Genomic DNA, 20,380 nt, shown 5'->3' with positions numbered 1-20,380 from the left:
CCAGTGGTTTTCTATCCACTTCTTTCTACTGTGCTGCCTCTAAAATTCAGTGTGTTCTGTCTGAACACAGTGAAAGTTCATCAGACAGGTTCAGTCTCTCAAAGACAGCAGTCAGACCAGTTTTTGTATTTTAACCTCCTGTTTTTTAATGTAATAAAACTGCTCCAACAATGTTTCAGTCAATTTTCGACTGGATTCAAACCTGTTTTGGTCTGAATTGTTTTCTTATTCCCTTCAGAGAAGTTAGACAGCTGAACGTCCGCTCCAAATATGTGACAGTGACATATATATATATTAACATGCTGCTATAACATGCCTATATTAACAGCTTGGCTTCCATCTCTGGCTGACAAAATCAAGATCAAATATCACAATATTTTTGACCAAACACCTCGATATCATCACTGTGACGATGTTGTAGGGATCACTATTGGTCCTCATAATACGAAGACTGAGATTTTTGATCAGTAATCATCAGTAATGTTTCAGTACTTTAGGTATAATACTTCTGAACTGTTACTCCAATAAGATTTTAAATGCAGAACTTGTACTTGTACTTTAGTGTATTTACACTACAACGTCACTACAGTACATGTAAGTAAAAGATCCAAGCAGTACTTCAACCACTGGGTGAGTCAACAAGGCTAAAAACAGGAAAAACTGACGACAGAAAAGTGGCTCCACAATAAGTTAACAAAATAATGTGACTTTCTTTTCTTTTGTCAAAAAAATGACATTTAAACTGCAGCTTCTGAATCTTCCTTCATTATTAGTACTAATCCTGTGTTTTTATGTATTAATGCTGGGTGACTGGTTTCATTTCCTCCCTGAGGTTTTATCTGAATTATATTATTTTTAGTGTGAAATGATGTTTCAGAAAACTCACATCCTGATATTAACAACTCATCACTTGTCTCGTCATGTAAACTCCAACTAAAGAGTCCAACTTGTACACAGACCGATATATTTCACACATGATGTCATAATAAATCTACTTGTTGATTTTTTTCTATGGATTTCCAAAGTTGTCCGTTTATTGGAGGAAGGTTCAGTTTGAGTTTCCTACCGAGGTGTGTGTTTGTGTCCTTCAGTGAGCTGCAGATGAAGGAAAATGAGTGTTAGTCTGCTGTCAGACTGTCAAACAGCAGCAACAACCCAACACAGCAGAGACCATGGAGCCTGTGTGACACCTGGTCTGACAGCAGGTGAGGAGCAGTTTGTTGGTTTGGACAGCAGGTGGTGCTGCTGCATCGACAGTGAGCTGCTGAGTCTCATCTCTTTATAAAATATGATGCTTAACAGAGATAAAAGGTGTCTGCTTCTGTTTGTTTAAACCCTTTTCTCATGATGAGTCAGAAAACAGATCAGAAGCTGATGTCCTCCGTGTTATTAATGTCTCCTGATGTGTTGGTGAAGCTTCAGCTCCGTTTTATAACTCAGCCTTCATCAGGGCTTCCTCAGAGGCTCCGCCCACTCAGCTGTCTGCGCAGGCGCACTGGACGCAGCCAACGGCTCCACCCTCTGTTCGCGAAGACGCTTGTAGAAGGTTCATGGAGGAAAATGGCGCCAAACAATAAACGACAAAGAAACGTCCTCAAGAAGATGAAGAGAGGAAGAGGAGGAGAGGAGCAGAGAGGAGGAGAGGAGAGGAGAGGAGATGAAGGTGGAGTTTTATTACAGTAAAGTTTAGTAAAGTCTGACTCAGGACGCTTTATGATGAGCTAGCTCGCTAACGGTCTTGAAGTAACAGTTAGCTCGCTAGGTTAGCTTACTTTTGTGCGTGAGACTCCAGTAACAGCTAACTTTAGATGAGATAAGAAGATGAGATTTGTCTTTAAGTGTGTCTAAATGTTGACCTGGTGTAACATCGTCTCTACATCCTAACGCAGTTCACCGATGCTCACACCTTCACACGTCTCACTGATCTGAGCTCAGCAGCACAGCCGCCATTTATTCATTCAGTGTCGCTGTTGGTAATCGTCACTCATGTTTGCGGTGGAACCACAATGCTAGCATTTGCCAGAGTTGAACTAGCCTGCTGCCAGGTCTAAGATCCAACATCAGAACCGGACCTGGAACCCATCAGCTGTTGTTGGATGGTGGTTTCACCTCTGGGGACAACAGACATTTCTTCTGGGCTTCTGGTTTAGCTGCTGGTTATATGAATAATGGATATCTGGGCCAAGATTTCTCTTTCCTGCTGTCAATTCTATTCAGATATCTTCATATGAATGCAGATACATTTAAATTAACAGATAACAGCCTCCACTCAGTCTTCACACAGCTGGTGAATAAGAACAGTCAGCTACATATCAATTGTGTTTAACAACCCTGGTGTTGTAAGATGACTGATAGATGAGCCATTAATATCTTTAACCTTTATATGAAACTGTCAGTTTGGTGTATTGTGGAAGGTGTAGAAGCCTTTCAGCACCTATGACATATACAAGAAATTAAACAGCTGGAATATACATATCCATAAGTTGTTTAAGTTTTTTAAGATGATTATTTTCACAATCAAACTTTCTGCCTTTCATTGTTCGACTTCATTGTAAACTGAACAAAAGAATCAGAAAGTCTGGTAATAATTATCTTTGTACTTAATCATCTGATCCACCTCTAAAGAATACTACTTCCACTTTACATCTCATCGTTCATGAGGAGGAACAAATGCATTTTAAAAACCAACTTGTACAGTGTGTGTCTGTCTCTCTTTGTGGGTCTCTGTGTTCATTTGGACAGAGACAGAAACACACTTAGTACGTTTTAATGTTAAGTGTTTGTATTGTTGTGTAGATTAATTTAGTTTCAGGCTTCTGTTGCAGTTACACAGTTGTACATGTCAGGACTGATGAGTGAGGCTGTCAATAGGAAAATGCAGCTCACCAGTGTTTCCTCCTGGAGCTCACAGAAATGCTGCCCAGTGTCGAGGTCGACATGTGAGCTGTATCGAGTCTCTTGAAGCAGTTATTTTAAAGGGTTTATAAAGTCCGACTTGGAGCTGATTGAAGGAGCACTATCACTTAAGTCTAACAAGTTCAGTTTTGGCAGGTCTGGGGTCAGCAGGTAAATTTTCTTTTATAGTTCCCAGTTCTGTTGTAAGGGACAGAAACAAACTTGAAGACATAAGTAACAGATTAAGTCATAAACTAATGTCATATAAAATGATACGTCCTTATAGAATGGACTTTGAACTTTTTCCCTGTCAAACATTTACTTGGATCACCTGGTCGGACTGACTCTCCATTTTGTAGAAAAGACTTCTGAGTCCTCGGTTCTGTCCTCAAACATGAGACAATATGGGATTTTTGACAAGTGCTTTGTTGAACTTGGACTGTGAAGTTTCAGGCTGAGGGACATCAGGACACAGCGTAAGTTTTACATTATTGTCATTATATTTTCAGTCTCCTTGTGGACTGTAGACGTGCAGGTATCCTGATTGTTATCTGATCTATCAGGGCGTTGGCAGTCAGAAGACTTCAGACGAGAAAGCTCTTAAATGAAATTCCCACTCGCGTATTGAAGCTGTAAGTGATGCTAGAAAGTTTAAATGTTGATTATCAAAACTATTTCTGTCTGTTTGTAGTATCTGGAGCGGCTGACTGTTGCTAGGTAGATTTTATGCTGATTGGGTTAGGCATGAATTGTTGACACTGCTGTGCACACTGTCGACGGCTGACACAGTAGAAGGAAGCCAAACGACAGCGACAGGAGGAGAACATGTGAGAAACTAACTGAGTTACAGGTTTGGATGAACACACTCACTCCACATAAACCAGTTGGTGTGTTTTATTTGGATGTTTGTTAGCAAACGTTAGAAAAAACTGCTGGAAGAAGTGGAGTCCGTTAAGTGAAGCTAGCTGTTGGTGGTCACAGCTCAGACTGTAAAAACACATCTTAGTGTTGAACATGTGCTTCATCAAGTCGATCTTTCCTTCCACTGCATTTCCTCTAGATTCACTTAAAGAGAGGCTCTGATGTTACCTGTGACTCAAAAGTAAAGACTGTCAGTTAATGTTAGCTGCTTGCTAGCCCTTTAAATGAACGGAACCACTGGATTTTGGAGAATCTAACCATGTATAGCATGTTGGTACTGACAAAAGTTTAAAAACTGTTTTATTGTTATGAGCTGCTTTGAACCAGATTAAACAAGTTGCCTGCTCTTAATTTCACGAGGCAACATGTTACCAGACAGAATATCTGTAATATTATTACAGCAAATCATTTTAGAAATGTGTTAAATTACTCTGTTACTGCTTAAAGTAATATATTACTGTAACATTTTATTTTTGTCACCCTCAACACTGGTTTTAATATACAGTATACATATACAGTATACATTTATACTGTGTTTTCTGTCTCTAGTGTTGCTGGCTGACCTCTCAGACTTGAGAAGATGAGTGACTTGGGGGAAAAAGAGGACAGATCAGAGTCTCCAGGATCGAGCTGTCCGTCTCTGAAGAGTGACCACTCCAAAATGGAGCCTCCACTCTTCAGTAATGAACCTGAACCCTCAGACATGAAGTAAGGGACAGTTTTTACTCTGAAGTGACCTGTAAATGATTCAGTTTTTTTAATGTTATCTGATAATCTACTTTGCAACGCTGTTCTTTTATAATTACCGGGATGTTTTTTACTCAGTCACTAGGGATGTCCTGATAAAACTTTTTCAACCCTAATCCAGTTCTGACCCATTACCCAAATGTTGATTACATATGTATCTGACACACTTAAATAACAGTAGTAGCTACTTCATTAGGCACACCTTATGTTTTTCCATTCAACTTGATCCTCGTACTGATCCAGATTCCAGAGTCTGATTGATTGTTTGATTGCCAATTTCCTTTTGCACTCTTTGAAATTCTGTCATTACTTTTGAACTTGTTATTAATGCATTGTTGTGCACTTGAGTTTTTACAACATTAAAGGAGCTGCTTTAGCAATTTGCTTGCTTTTATCTGTTTGTACACGAAGCCTACATAACGTACATTTAAATACATTCATTGATAAACATTGATGATACATTTAATTTGAATGATATTTTGCATATTTTTTGCTCAGTAAGAAGTGCTGTGGGGTTTGTGACAGCCTCATGTCACTTGAATTTTTTTTTTTTCAAAAACACTCGTAGTGGGATCAGTATCGGCGTAAGAGATTGACGCAGTTGTGTTGGAGTCCTCAAATGTGTTTCTGGGTGAGGAAGAACTTGAACTTGTGTCAGAGTTCAAGTACCTCAGGGTCATATTAGACCCAACCCTAACCTTTAAAAAACATATAAACAGGGTCTCAAACACAATAAAATTCAACCTTCAAAATTTTAAACAAATCCGACCCTTCCTGACAATTAGTGTTGCTAAATCATATCTTCAATGTATAATTCTGTCACATGTGGAGTACTGCTTCACAAACTGGTCTTGGACAGGTACAACAACTCTCAAACCCGTAGAACAGCTATATAAGAGTGCGCTCAAGGTGTTCGATAGGAAACCTCGCTCTTATCACCACTGTAACATCCTCAGGAGATACAGCTTTCTGAGTTTTGCTAATTTTAAGGTTTTTAAACAGGTTAGTTTTATATACATGACCTTACACGGTCTGTGCCCACCTCCATTAGCGGAATTCGTACAAAGGAAGTCTGATAGAGGAATCAGCACTAGGTCAACTGCTAGAGGAGACTGCGAAGTGCCATTCCGAAAAACCACCTTTAGTAAAAACATCCTTTCAGTCCAAAGCTGTTCTATCTGGAATAACCTACCTCTGACAATAAGAGATTGTCTGTCATTTTCTTCCTTTAAGCACACTCAAAAGAAATGGTTACTCGACAACCAAACCTGCGACCATGCATACATTTGTTTTTCCGTCAAAGTGAGTCCTGTATTACTTGAACCCTGTAACACTTGAAAGACATATTGCACTTTAAAAACTTATAGTACTTTAACCCTGCATATACTTGAAAGCAACATTGCACTTTATGCGCAAGTTGTAATAATGTAATGTAATGTAATGTAATGTATGATGTTCTCCTGTGTTTATTATGCCAGTGCTGTTTAATGTCTGGGGACTACGGATGGAAATTAGCATCTTTGCTAAATCCGGTATATTTACGTTGCATTTCACATGTAATGTTCATTAATATGCATTGTCCCGTCTAAATAAAATAAATAAATTAAATAAATAAATAAATAAATAAATAAATAAGAGACTGCTCACTAAAGCGGACATAGACAGTGCAAACATTGTGGTAAAAACCTTTAGTTACAAAGGAGAGGTTTGTGACCTGACCTCTATGAGGTGTGTGGTCTGCTCCTTTAAATTAAGAGATTATCTCTCATATCCAGACAATGATTGACATATATGATGTTGATGATATTTGATAGAAAGTGAATTTAAAAAATATCAGGATGTGAATATAAAACTCCATATGTAGAGTAAGAGCTGCATTCAACATGTGAGGTGTTGGTTGGTCACCAGTAATGTAATGTGTTGTAAAGAATCTGTTCATCTCCACAGAGAGAGGAAGAGTCATGTTTCTGTGGAGGAGCAGCTGTCCTGCTGTTCTTTGTGTCAGGACGTCCTGAAGGATCCAGACTCTACCAGCTGTGGACACTGGTTCTGTAAACAGTGCATCACCTCATACTGGGACCAGTCTGCTTCACCAGAAGACTCCTCCTGTCCCCAGTGTGGAGAAAGATCAGCCAGTCAGAGCAGCACTGTACGAGGTAAGACTGAACATCTGTCTGTGTCATCATGTCTGAAAACTGGATTCTTCTTCATGAATTTGTCGTCTTGTTCAGCAAAGACATTAAAGATTTTGATAGAATCATTCTTTAGTTTTGGTCTTTGTCCTGAAAATAATCACCAGATTCTCAAACTCTTTCTTTAGACTCATATTTTTCCTTCTTTTCCAGCAGATAGTGTTCTGCAGGAGGCTTTAGATGAACATAAGATCAGTCTGAGGAGGAGATGTGAACATGTGACTGGAGGAAGTGATGAAACAGGAAGTGATGAAACAGGAAGTGGAACCCTCCTCAACAGGATCTACACTGAGCTCTACATCACAGAGGGACAGAGTGAAGAGGTTAATACCCAACATGAGGTGAGACAGCTAGAGACAGCTTCCAAGATGGAGGCCCTCCATGACGATCCAATCAGGTGCAGCGACATCTTTAAAGCCTCACCTGACCAACAGAGACACATCAGAGTGGTTCTGACCAACGGCGTCGCTGGAGTTGGAAAAACCTTCTCGGTGCAGAAGTTCACTCTGGACTGGGCCGAGGGCTCCGAAAACCAAGATGTCAGTCTGCTGGTTCTGCTCTCGTTCAGGGAGCTGAACCTGATCAGAGATGAGCAGTACAGTCTTCTCAGGCTGCTCCATGTTTTCCATCCAACATTACAGAAGGTGACAGCAGAGAAGCTCGCTGTCTGTAAACTTCTGTTCATCTTTGACGGCCTGGATGAAAGCAGACTTTCACTGGATTTCAAGAACCATGAGGTCGTGTCTGATGTCACACAGAAGTCATCAGTCAGCGTGCTGCTGACAAACCTCATCGAGGGGAAGCTGCTTCCCTCAGCTCTCATCTGGATAACTTCCCGACCTGCAGCAGCCAATCAGATCCCTCCTTCATGTGTTGACAGGGTAACAGAAGTACCAGGCTTCACTGACGGCCAGAAGGAGGAGTACTTCAGGAGGAGGTTCAGTGATGAAGATCTGTCCAGCAGAATCATCTCACACATCAAGACCTCCAGGAGCCTCCACATCATGTGTCTGATCCCAGTCTTCTGCTGGATCACTGCTACAGTTCTGGACCACATGTTGACTACAGACCAGAGAGGAGAGCTGCCCAAGACCCTGACTGACATGTACTCACACTTCCTGCTGGTTCAGACAAAGAGGAAGAAGCAGAAGTACGATGAGGGACATGCGACGAGTCCACAGGAGCTGACGGAGGCTGACAGGGAAGTTCTTCTGAAGCTGGGGAGGCTGGCATTTGAACATCTGGAGACAGGAAACATCATGTTCTACCAAGAAGACCTGGAGCGGTGTGGTCTTGATGTCACAGATGCCTCGGTGTACTCAGGAGTTTGTACAGAGATCTTCAGAAGAGAGAGTGTGATCTTCCAGAAAACAGTCTACTGCTTTGTTCATCTGAGCGTTCAGGAGTTTCTGGCTGCAGTCTACATGTTCCACTCTTACACCAACAGGAACAAAGAGGGACTGGAGACTTTTCTGTGGGAAGACTTCCACAGCAGAGCGATGGAGAAATCCCTTCAAAGTAAAAATGGTCACCTGGACCTGTTTGTTCGCTTCCTTCATGGCCTCTTACTCAAGTCCAACCAGAGACTCTTAGGAGGTTTGCTGGGTCAGACAGACAACAGTCCAGAAATCATCCAGAGAGCCATCAACAACCTGAAGAAGATGAACAGAGATGATGTCTCTCCTGACAGAAGCATCAACATCTTCCACTGTCTGATGGAGATGAACGGCCACTCAGTTCATCAGGAGATCCAAGAGTTCCTGAAGTCAGAGAACAGATCAGAGAAAGAACTCTCTGTGATCCACTGCTCAGCTCTGGCCTACATGCTGCAGATGTCAGAGGAGGTTCTGGATGAGTTGTACCTGAAGAAGTACAACACATCAAAGGAGGGACGACAGAGACTGATTCCAGCTGTGAGGAACTGCAGGAAGGCTCTGTGAGTCCAGATGTGTTCATCAACACATCATCATAAACCATCATAAGCTGAAGACATCAACTTCAGAGTGAAGATAAACACTTAACACACGTCCACAAAATGATATCATCACCAAGCTCAGAGAAGAAATGATCTTGTTAAACTCCACTTGAGGAAAAACTAATACAAGTATAATAATATAATCTTCAGTACTAATTATGATATCAGTGCAATAGGAGTCATTAAATTAATTTAATGGTTGATGACAATCACACAGAGTGACATAAGACAATCAAAGATGCACAAAATTAACACACGACTGAAGTAAATACATTTACATCCAGGTCATTGAACAACATGTGAAAATAAACTTTAACAAACACAAATCACAGCACCCCGTTAATTAAAATATGACACATTTACATTATAGCCAGTCTGCTTAAGTGTCAAACTGTATTATAGTTAAGTTTTATTTTCTCTGTCATCACAGACTTTCTGGCTGTGGACTCTCAGAGACTCACTGTGAAGTCGTGGCCTCAGCTCTGAAGTCCAACCCCTCCCATCTGAGAAAGCTGGACCTGAACAACAACAGTCTGAAAGATTCAGGAGTGAAGCTGCTGTGTTCTGGACTGAAGAGTCCAAACTGTGAACTGCAGACACTGAGGTCAGTTCATATATTTCTGCAAACTGTGGTGCTCTTAGTATGGGAAATGTAGGATTTACCCTGCTGCAAAATTAACCAATATTTAGAATTTTAGAGACACATCTATGCACAAAAAATTAGAAGTTCAACAGATTATCATGAATAATGTCTTTTTATTCAAACCAAATGCAGATGTAATTGACTCACTGGATATTGGACTGATGTCACCGATCTATGTCCTGATCCAGATTAATCTGTGTTGACATGAACAGCTGTATGAATGTTGTGCTGACATGTGGATGATGTCTGTAGAAGGCTGATGATGATCCACAATAACACAATGACAAAGTTACTTGACTCATTTTAAGGGAAAGCTCATTGATGAGGACACAGTAATGTTGAGCTACACATTTAAAACCTGAACACATCTGACAGACTTACAAAATTGACTTTCATCTACATCATTTATTCTTTATTCAGATTGTGGAACTGCAGTTTGTCAGAGATCAGCTGTGCTTCTCTGGTCTCAGCTCTGAAGTCCAACCCCTCCCATCTGAGAGAGCTGGACCTGAGTTACAACGAACTGCAGGATTCAGGAGTGAAGCTGCTGTGTGATTTTCTTCAGAGTCCAAACTGTCGACTGGAGACTCTGAGGTCAGACACCATTTTTTACTTCTGTGCTCAGATTAATATGATGTGAAAGTTGTGATTACACTAAACTGCAGACATACGTCTGATATTATACTGATCCACACTGAGTATCTTAATGCTAAAGTCATTTTTTTCTTCTGTGGCTTAGTCTATTGTCTGTGACAGAAAAATGTTGAGCTGCACATTTAAAACCTTCATATAACAAAAAAAAGTCTGGGTGATAAATCGATTTGATCAATTAATTCAAATTTGTGTTTTTTGTGGCAAGCAGAGAAGTTTGTTCCCAAAGAAGGCACAGTCTCGTCAGTATTTTGGAACTGATTTTTTTTTTTTTGGCAGCGTCAGACTTGAACAAACCACAGCTCGCTGCAAAGTTTGTTTAACGGCTGTTGCAACTGAAAGCAGCAGCATGACCAATTTATTTGAGCATCTCAGAGTCATGCAGCCGAGTGGGAGAAATGTTGTTCAATATGAGATGCACAAGACCTTGACAGGGAAAAACACCCGCTAAGAAGCAGCCAACATTAGGTGAATCATTTTGCCATTGTATTCCCTATGACAAGAAAGGGGCCCGGTGGAAAGCTATTAAGGATGCAGCTGCGTTGCATATCGCTGCCGGGATTGTTGTCTTCTTTGCCAAAAATGTGTTTTAAAAAAAAAAAAAAAAGAAAGTTGAAACTAAAGATGAAAAGCATGCACCTGATGTCCTGTACATCTACCAACATGTGATGTTTACTATGCAATATACGCAGATGTTTGATTTTGTTTACATATCTTCAGGGATAAAATACTTTTTGTATACAAGAGGCACCTTTTATTTATCTGCAAACAATGTGAAGTTTAATGAAAGTTATGGTTGCACTATATCAATCCCAATGGGGAAATTGATCTTTTTTTGTAATAGCATGCAATCAGACATGTTAAATTTATGTTTATTACAGTGTTTTATCAAAAGGGGACACATAGTTTTTTTCAAGCGGAGGCACTTTTACTAATTTTTTTAAGTGTGTTTGAAGGTGCACTGTGTCACTGTCAGAGAAGTGAACATTGTCTAAGGTATATTTACATAAGAAACTAAATATATTGGAAATCATTTTCCTAGAAGCAAAAATTAGTAATTTGTTTGAAGTTAGTAGAAAGCCAGCTGAATAGCTACATTGTCACTGTTGTTAACAGTGGCAGTGCCTGCCATTTTGTTTACAAGCATATTTCTGGGCTTGTGTTTGGTTGCATTTTAACTCCAAAAGGGAAATTCAGTTCAATTTATTAATCACAGAAGGGAAAATCAGTTTGCCTTTGTTAATTTTATTTTTTAAATAAAAGCAGTACTTGTTTTTAATAATCTCTTTGTCCTTTGTAGTTCAAAAAATATACATATTTTTTAAAGAAAGAATAAAAAATCGATTAAAATCGTAAATCAAGTTTGGTGTGAAGATTTGGTTTTGAAGCCATATCGTCCAGCTTTACTTATATGGTATCTAAATGAAGTTTAATAAATACAAAAAAATAATAATCCATATTTCAGCTATCGGACAATAACAAATATATTCAGTTTTTTCTTTTCCAACATGTTTATGAAGCTGCATGATGCTGATACTGACTGAATACTTTAAAATGAAGATGCTTTGATCTGATGACTCCGCTGTTCCTAAAATAAATAATGTAGATGTCTTTTATTCACATTGTCCTAAATTCATCCTGACATGTTTGTCATCTTTATAAACTTTGTGATCTTGAGTTGAATCTTAAATCAGTTTCTGAGGGTTTTTCTTTGTGTTTGGCTGCACAACATGAGTTTGTATAGATGGAGCCTCTGGTGGAGCTGCAGAGTTTAAGAGGTGGAGTCACAACGTCTTTATTGAAGCAGCAGCACGTTGTCATTAATATTAAGGAGAGTGTAACCCACTCCTGGTTAACACACTGATAATCTAGGTTCGAAAGGAGCTTAGAGAAAGAACTGCAATAACCATACAGGAAAGTACAGACGACAAGGTAGGTTGCAACAGAATGTTTAGTAAAACGAACTTGCAGGTGACAATTCACACATAACAGATTAATGACAATGAAATAAAATGGGCCCTTTAAAATAATAAATCTGGTCTGTCAAAAAGTCAATAATGTCTGTGTGTCCTGTGATCACTGTCACAGTAAAACGTCTTTCAAATCCACCATCTGAAGATACCTTAATATTCAAGTGTTCTTATGAATGTTCCTGGTTTATGAGTGAATGTATGTGAACGTGTGTACATGTGTGACAGTCCTGGCGGCTGGCACCACCCTACCACCAGGTGGAGTATTCGGTGAATTGGTTCTGGATTTCAAGCACAATCACGCTGGGAAGCTCGCCATCAATTGGAATGGATCTCCTGAAGAAGCTCTCACTCCATCCATAAGACCTGACCGAGATCGACCAAGGAAAAACGTGGACTTTTTCACTCCAGACCATCCCCGGATAGTTCACTTATCTTCTTTATTGATTCACTGGCGTGCATAAACTATAAGTTTTAGCAACTATGAACTTGATAATTCACTTCTCTTTATAATGCTCAGTTCGCTATGAGTACATCTCCTTTCTTCCACACACATCCAATCATACAGGTGCGTCATGATCTGTCAATCACGCCCAGACAGAGGTGGGACTTGATGAACTCTGTGTTCGGACTGGCCTGTCATCTCTCACTTTCTCAGCATAGAAATAGTACATCTAGATCAGCATATCATTACTTTTTAACCTGTTTTCTTTTCACTGGGTTACAAGAGCTCTGTTTCACTTTGTGTGTTTGACAGTGTTGAACCTGCATCCTGTTGGGTTCAGGTGTTTAAAGTTTACATTTTCTAAACTTCTTCATTCTGAACTTTCTTCAGCTCTGAACAGATTATTAAACGCTGAATGATTTCAAGCAGGAACATTGTCTTCTAAACTTACATCATTTATTCTTTATTCAGATTGAATGGCTGCAGCTTGTCAGAGATCAGCTGTGCTTCTCTGGCCTCAGCTCTGAAGTCCAACCCCTCCCATCTGAGACTGCTGGACCTGAATGACAACGAGCTGCAGGATTCAGGAGTGAAGCTGCTGTGTGATTTTCTTCAGAGTCCACACTGTAGACTAGAGACTCTGAGGTCAGACACCATCTTTTACTTCTGTGTTCAGATTAATATGATGTGAAAGTTGTGATTACACTAAACTACAGACATAAGGCTGATATTATACTGATCAACACTGAGTATCTTAATGCTAAAGTCCACTTCTTCTTCTGTGGTTTAGTCTGTTGTCTGTGGCAGAACAATGTTGAGCTGCACATTTAAAACCTTCATACAACAAGAAAAGTCTATCCTGGATAATTCAATGTGAACCTTTGAAACTCTGGATTTTATCTTAAATGTTTCCTTAAATCTAAATGAAGTTTAATAAATACAATGAATAAATAATCTGTATTTCAACTATCAGACAATAACAAATATATTCAGTTTTTGCTTTTCCAACATGTTTATGAAGCTACATGATGCTGATACTGACTGAATCCTTTAAAATGAAGATGCTTTGATCTGATGACTCCACTGTTCCTAAAATAAATGTTGTAGATGTCTTTTATTCACATTGTCCTAAATTCATCCTGACATGTTTGTCATCTTTATAAACTTTGTGATCTTGAGTTGAATCTTAAATCAGTTTCTGAGGGTTTTTCTTTGTCTGGCTGCACAACATGAGTTTGTATAGATGGAGCCTCTGGTGGAGCTGCAGAGTTTAAGAGGTGGAGTCACTACGTCTTTATTGAAGCAGCAGCACGTTGTCATTAATATTAATGAGAGCTCTGTTTCACTTTGTGTGTTTGACAGTGTTGAACCTGCATCCTGTTGGGTTCAGGTGTTTAAAGTTTACATTTTCTAAACCTTCTTCATTCTAAACCTTCTTCAGCTCTGAACAGATTATTAAACACTAAATGATTTCAAGCAGGAACATTGTCTTCTGAACTTACATCATTTACTCTTTATTCAGATTGTGGACCTGCAGTTTGTCAGAGATCAGCTGTGCTTCTCTGGCCTCAGCTCTGAAGTCCAACCCCTCCCATCTGAGAGAGCTGAACCTGAGTTACAACAAGCTGCAGGATTCAGGAGTGAAGCTGCTGTGTGATTTTCTTCAGAGTTCAGACTGTAGACTGGAGACTCTGAGGTCAGACACCATTTTTACTTCTGTGCTCAGATTAATATGATGTGAAAGTTGTGATTATACTAAACTGCAGACATAAGGCTGATATTATACTGATCCACACTGAGTATCTTAATGCTAAAGTCCACTTCTTCTTCTGTGGTTTAGTCTGTTGTCTGTGGCAGAACAATGATGAGCTGCACATTTAAAACCTTCATATACCAAGAAAAGTCAATTCTGGATAATTCACTCTGAAGCTCTGGATTTTATCTTAAAGCTATGACCTACGATTTGAAAGATTTGTCGTTATTATTAAGTAAGGGATAATGTATAGTTCGGAGGTTGTTATGGAGAAATAAACCCCGACAGGTTGTAACCTGAAGGGACAGCAGTGCTGTCTTGCTTATGTTGCTATTGCCAGGGCGGATCAGAGCGCCGTCCCTAGCAACGGTCTGTTATACTTGACGATGGTCATTATACAGAAATAACAGACCGTACAACGCAGTGATGGACCAATCAGAGAGCAGCATTCAATAGAGCCGTGTAATAACATTATTTAGATGGTGGTTATGGCCCAATAATACGACCTACACAATGTGAAGAGTAAAAGGAACCAAATAAATCCATTCTCTCTAGCGCCTGTAAAACTATAAAGAAGTTGACCAATAGGAGCATCCGGTCCGAGTGCTCGTATTGGGTCAATTTTCTGATCCAATCCCCTCGCTCACTCTCCTGCTCCTGCTCACGCCTCATCCCGACCCACTTCTGCGTTTGCAACTACAAGCGGACAAGAGGTTTGTTTTGCCCTGAGCAGTTCAGGTGCCTCTGCTCGCCCCACCGACAAAGAGTCAAAGAAAGAAAGTCTGTCACTGAAAAGACACAAAGCGAGATGTGAAACAAAGAGGGCTCAAACCCAAGTAAACATCGGGTCATCATTTGAACGGTGGCAAAAGGTCCGTGAAGATATTGACCCGATGCTGATACAGCGGCGTTTCTGTTGAGCAGGTAACCTTCGTCTCTATTGTGGATGTTGTGACACAGATAAGTTTCATGCCGATGCTGCTGATGACTGTGAAAGCTGCCCTTAGTTTGTTTCTGTGTTATTAGACGGTGTCTGTCTCTGCAGTGTCGTCAGCACTTGCTTACTTGTCTTGACGTTAGCCTCTATGCTAGCATTGTTAGCTAACAACAAGCTAACATTGCTATTATGTTTACACCAAATCAGCCTATTTATTTGCTCATGGCAGCTAAATGAAGCAGCAAGTAAGATGAATGAATGGATGAATGAAACCCCTTCGCTTCGCGTTGGGGTTTCGGATTTATTTCCGGATTTTTATCTTATTTGTCCGGATTTATTTCTCCATAACAACCTCTCGCCCGGTCACTACTCAGCTGTTTTGCTAACCCTCCTCCCGGTCTTGTCCGTTTGTTTTCAATGAAGCCTTTGCTAAATCAACATGATGGATTATCATAAACACGTTACGATGTGTGTATTTGTGTGTCTTATCTGTCATAAACAAGAGATTACGGTTTACGGGCACGTTTGTGTCGCGGTTTGGTGCTACTCAGACAACAGCTGGGACACAACTGGTCCGAGGCTCATGAAGTTTTGTTTTTCAGCCACAATGTGGAAGCGACCTTTGTGATGAAAGCTGACGGCAGCATCTGTTAGTCTCTTGGCCCTCAAAAACTTTTAGAAGTGGCTAACTTAGCTGTTGATAAATAGTAACTTATTACCTAGCTGTAACGTAGTAGCTGTAACATGCTAATGACGTTATGCTAGCTTGGCTGTGGACATTGTAATGACTTACAAGATTTATGTGAGTTTCAACGTACATTGTAATAACTTTACCTGTGAATCCGACATCGTTAGTCCGCATTCAAAGCTGGGCTGTATTTGGTTTCTGATGGCCGGCTTGTTGCTCTTCTTGCTTGTTGCGGGAGGGGGTGTGTCGCGGGGCTCCGAGGGGAGAGCGATACGAGCTCGGAGGGGAGGGATGTGTGTGTGGGGGGGATGCTTTTTTCAAACCTTTCTCAGATCGTAGACCAGAGCTTTAAATGTTTCCTTAAATCTAAATGAAGTTTAATAAATACAAGAAATAAAATGTCTGTATTTCAACTATCAGACAATAACAAATATATTCAGTGTTTTCTTTTCCAACATGTTTATGAAGCTACATGATGCTGATACTGACTGAATACTTTAAAATGAAGATGCTTTGATTTGATGACTCCACTGTTCCTAAAATAAATATTGTAGATGTCTTTTATTCACATTGTCCTAAATTCATCCTGACATGTTTGTCTTCTTTATAAACTTTGTGATCTTGAGTTGAATCTTAAATCAGTTTCTGAAGGTTTTTCTTTGTGTTTGGCTGCACAACATGAGTTTGTATAGATGGAGCCTCTGGTGGAGCTGCAGAGTTTAAGAGGTGTCATCATTAATTCTTTATTCAGATTGAGTAGCTGCAGTTTGTCAGAGATCAGCTGTGCTCCTCTGGCCTCAGCTCTGAAGTCCAACCCCTCCCACCTGAGAGAGCTGAACCTGAGTGAAAACAAGCTGCAAGATTCAGACATGAAGCTGCTGTCTGATCTGAAGAAGAGTCCAGACTGTCCACTGGAGACTCTGAGGTCAGTAGAGGGTTGGAGTCAGTTCATGTTGGTTTCAGCATGATTGTACTAAACACAGTATCAAAGTAAAGATCCAGTATTTCCTGAGAGAGAGAGAGAGAGAGAGAGAGAGAGAGGGACATGAGATTTATCACTTCTACTGTCCCTCTGCTTCTCTCATCAGATGGTGATCTCTGTCAGAGTGATGAGAAAGGTGGAGGTGTTGAGAGGATCAGCTGTGTCCTGATGATCCAGAGAGGTTGAAGCAGCACCATCAGCTGGTGGGTGGAGAGGCTCTGACTGGGCCGTGTTACTGGGAGGTGGAGTGGAGAGGAGAGCTTCATCCAGCAGTGACTGACGGACCAATCGCAACAAGTGGAGACGACTGTCAGTGCTGCAGTGTGAACTGCTCTGAGATCAGCTCCACTGTCACACACAATGTCCAGTCCAGCATCATCCCTGTGTTCCTCTGGATGTGACAGAGTATCATCAGTGTATCTGGACTGCTCTGCTGCTGCTCTGTCCTTCTACACAGTCTCTGCAGACACACTGACACTCCTCCACTCCTTCTGCTCCACACTCAGACACCTCCTCCACCTGGACCTGGACCTGGACCTGGACCGTTTTTTATCATTCCTTCAGAAACTCTGAACCCAAAGCAACAAAACAGATTATTACTATTTGTAATCATTATTGTTGAAGCTTTTTAAGTCTCACACAGGCCTGTTAAACTCTCTGATTATTAGTTTATTACTTTGTGTTGTAGCTCCACCTTGTGGTCTGATGAAGAACTGCAGCTAATGTCCACATTGTGTTTCTAAACTTCTTGCAGGTTGATATCAGTCTGCAGCAGCCAGACTGCAGGTGCAGAGTCATGAAAGTAAGATTGTGTATCATTCTTAGTTCTTAATTCTCGCTTCGTGCTCGATGAAAGTTTAAATGTATTTGTTCCGTTTTTCTTCTCTACGTTTTGAAATGTGTTTCATGTGTTTATGATGTCTTTTCTATTACAACACTCACAATCCATTCTGTGCTTTGTGTGTTTGACTGTCAGATGTCTGTAGGACACACACTTAAAAAACAAAGAGAAGCAGAATGACACTGAGGAAATCCGACTTTCAGAAAATGAAAATAAAGAAACAAGAAGTAAATGATTCCAGTAGACATCGTAAGCATGACAACAAAGCATTAGTCACTGTAATTTGTTTCATATCAAAATAAAAGGACAAAAAACTATTGTGGTCTCCTCTCCCTGTTGTGTTGTACATGAATGTACTGTACAGTTTATATCCACTATATAGTTATTGGACCAGTGAACTTTAATGATACAGTCATGAAACCTAATAATCACAAATTGTGTGCTACAAATGAAATTTAAATACACTGAGTGCTTCATCGTCTATGATGTCATCAGCGTATAAAGGGCACAGCATCGTAAAGTAGAGACACATACAAGACTTTATGTTACCTTCATTACTGACTGAATCAAAAACACTGTTTTCATTTGATCAGCTGTTTCTAATCATCTTAATGAGCAATAACACAAACCTCTACCAACAACATGAACACAGTCTGAATGAACAGAAGCTTTCTGTTGGTGGTTTGTGCTCAGACAACTATCGAGTATCTTCGCTGAGCTTCGGACAGTTTGATGTGTAAAACTCCTTTAAAACCTTCTCAGCTGGTGGCAGCGGTCAACACACCGTCACTCGTGGTGTCTTTGTTGTGTGTTTAGTTGCCAAGTCACCGAAACATGCAACTCCGAGTGCAACATGTGTTGCTCCAAGTGTAAGGACCTTGTTGAAATTTTTTGAATGAAACTTTTTTTGTGAGACAGTGAGATTTTTGATTAATAATCATCATCAGTAATGTTTCAGTACTTTAGGTATAATACTTCTGAGCTGTTACTCCAATAAGATTTTATATGCAGAACTTTTACTTGTACTTTGGTGTATTTACTCTACAACATTACTACAGTACATGTAAGTAAAAGATCCAAGCAGTACTTCAACCACTCGAGTCAACAAGGTTAAAAACACAGAAAAAACTGACGAGTGGCTCCACAATAAGTTAACAAAATAATGTGTGACTTTGTTTTCTTTTCACTATTAGTACTAATGCTGTGTTTTTATGTATTAATGCTGCTGTGACTGGTTTCATTTCCTCCCTGAGGTTTTATCTGAATTATATTATTTTGAGTGTGAAATGATGTTTCAGAAAACTCACATCCTGATATTAACAACTCATCACTTGTCTCGTCATGTAAACTCCAACTAAAGAGTCCAACTTGTACACAGACTGATGTATTTCACACATGATGTCATAATAAATCTACTTGTTGATTTTTTTCTATGGATTTCCAAAGTTGTGCGTTTATTGGAGGAAGGTTCAGTTTGAGTTAAAAGTGAGATAAAAGTAGTCTGCTTCTGTTTGTTTAAACCCTTTTCTCATGATGAGTCAGAAAACAGATCAGAAGCTGATGTCCTCGTGTTATTAATGTCTCCTGATGTGTTCGTGAAGCTTCAGCTCCGTTTTATAACTCCGCCTTCATCAGGGCTTCCTCAGAGGCTCCGCCCACTCAGCTGTCTGCGCAGGCGCACTGGACGCAGCTAACGGCTCCACCCTCTGTTCGCGAGGAAGCTTGTAGAAGGTTCATGGAGGAAAATGGCGCCAAACAATAAACGACAAAGAAACGTCCTCAAGAAGATGAAGAGAGGAAGAGGAGGAGAGGAGGCGAGGAGAGGAAGAGAGGAGGAGGAGAGGAGATGAAGAGAGGAGGAAGAGGAGAGGAAGAGAGGAGGAGGAGAGGAAGAGGAGAGGAGAGGAGATGAAGGTGGAGTTTTATTACAGTAAAGTTTAGTAAAGTCTGACTCAGGACGCTTTATGATGAGCTAGCTCGCTAACGGTCTTGAAGTAACCGTTAGCTCGCTAGGTTAGCTTACTGTTTTGAGTGAGACTCCAGTAACAGCTAACTTTAGATGAGATAAGAAGATGAGATTTGTCTTTAAGTGTGTCTAAATGTTGACCTGGTGTAACATCGTCTCTACATCCTAACAGCACGATGCAGTTCAGTGATGCTCACACCTTCACACGTCTCACTGATCTGAGTTCAGCAGCACAGCCGCCATTTATTCATTCAGTGTCGCTGTTGGTAATCGTCACTCATGTTTGCGCGCCAAACCACAATGCTAACATTTGCCAGAGTTGAACTAGCCTGCCGCCGGGTCCAAGATCCAACATCAGAACCGGACCTGGAACCCATCAGCTGTTGTTGGATGGTGGTTTCACCTCTGGGGACAACAGACATTTCTTCTGGGCTTCTGGTTTAGCTGCTGGTTATATGAATAATGGATATCTGGGCCAAGATTTCTCTTTCCTGCTTCAATTCTATTCAAATGTCTTCATATGAATGCAGATACATTTAAATGAACAGATAACAGCCTCCACTCAGTCTTCACACAGCTGGTGAATAAGAACAGCTACATTTCAGTTGTGTGTAACAACCCTGGTGTTGTAAGATGACTGATAGATGAGCCATTCTGTACACTGTATATATATGTAAATGGTTCGAAGACAGTCAATCACTTGTTTTGATTTGAGAGTTTGCCTACATCACATTGTGCTGCTTTAACGTTTACCTTAGTGCAGGCACATTGGCT

The 20,380-nt window shown here is 40.3% G+C and overlaps 1 protein-coding gene across 4 annotated transcripts; it reads left to right on the top strand.

Annotated features, from left to right (window-relative positions):
* The first annotated feature begins 1,562 nt into the window (after positions 1-1,562).
* On the top strand, positions 1,563-17,957 carry LOC311249186 (protein NLRC3-like). Of its 4 annotated transcripts, XR_014621137.1 has the most exons (11): positions 1,563-1,663; positions 4,366-4,524; positions 6,511-6,719; positions 6,909-8,691; positions 9,161-9,334; positions 9,794-9,967; positions 12,911-13,084; positions 13,962-14,135; positions 16,569-16,742; positions 16,906-17,601; positions 17,776-17,957. XR_014621137.1 is itself a non-coding variant. In XM_084340034.1 (10 exons), exons 2-10 carry the CDS (start codon positions 4,397-4,399, stop codon positions 16,910-16,912), a joined length of 2,994 nt encoding a protein of 997 aa, XP_084196160.1. In that variant the 5' UTR covers positions 1,563-1,663; positions 4,366-4,396; the 3' UTR covers positions 16,913-17,957. The 4 variants fall into 4 exon arrangements, 2 of the variants coding, with proteins under 2 accessions (XP_084196160.1, XP_084196159.1); XR_014621136.1 differs by having other exon boundaries at positions 16,619-16,742; positions 16,906-17,957; XM_084340034.1 differs by having other exon boundaries at positions 6,912-8,691; positions 16,906-17,957.
* Positions 17,958-20,380: the final 2,423 nt, after the last annotated feature.

The sequence above is a fragment of the Pagrus pagrus genome (assembly GCF_965226575.1).
Source record: "Pagrus pagrus genome assembly, chromosome: 20".
Lineage (NCBI taxonomy): Eukaryota > Metazoa > Chordata > Actinopteri > Spariformes > Sparidae > Pagrus > Pagrus pagrus.
This window is presented reverse-complemented; position numbering and strand designations above follow the sequence as displayed.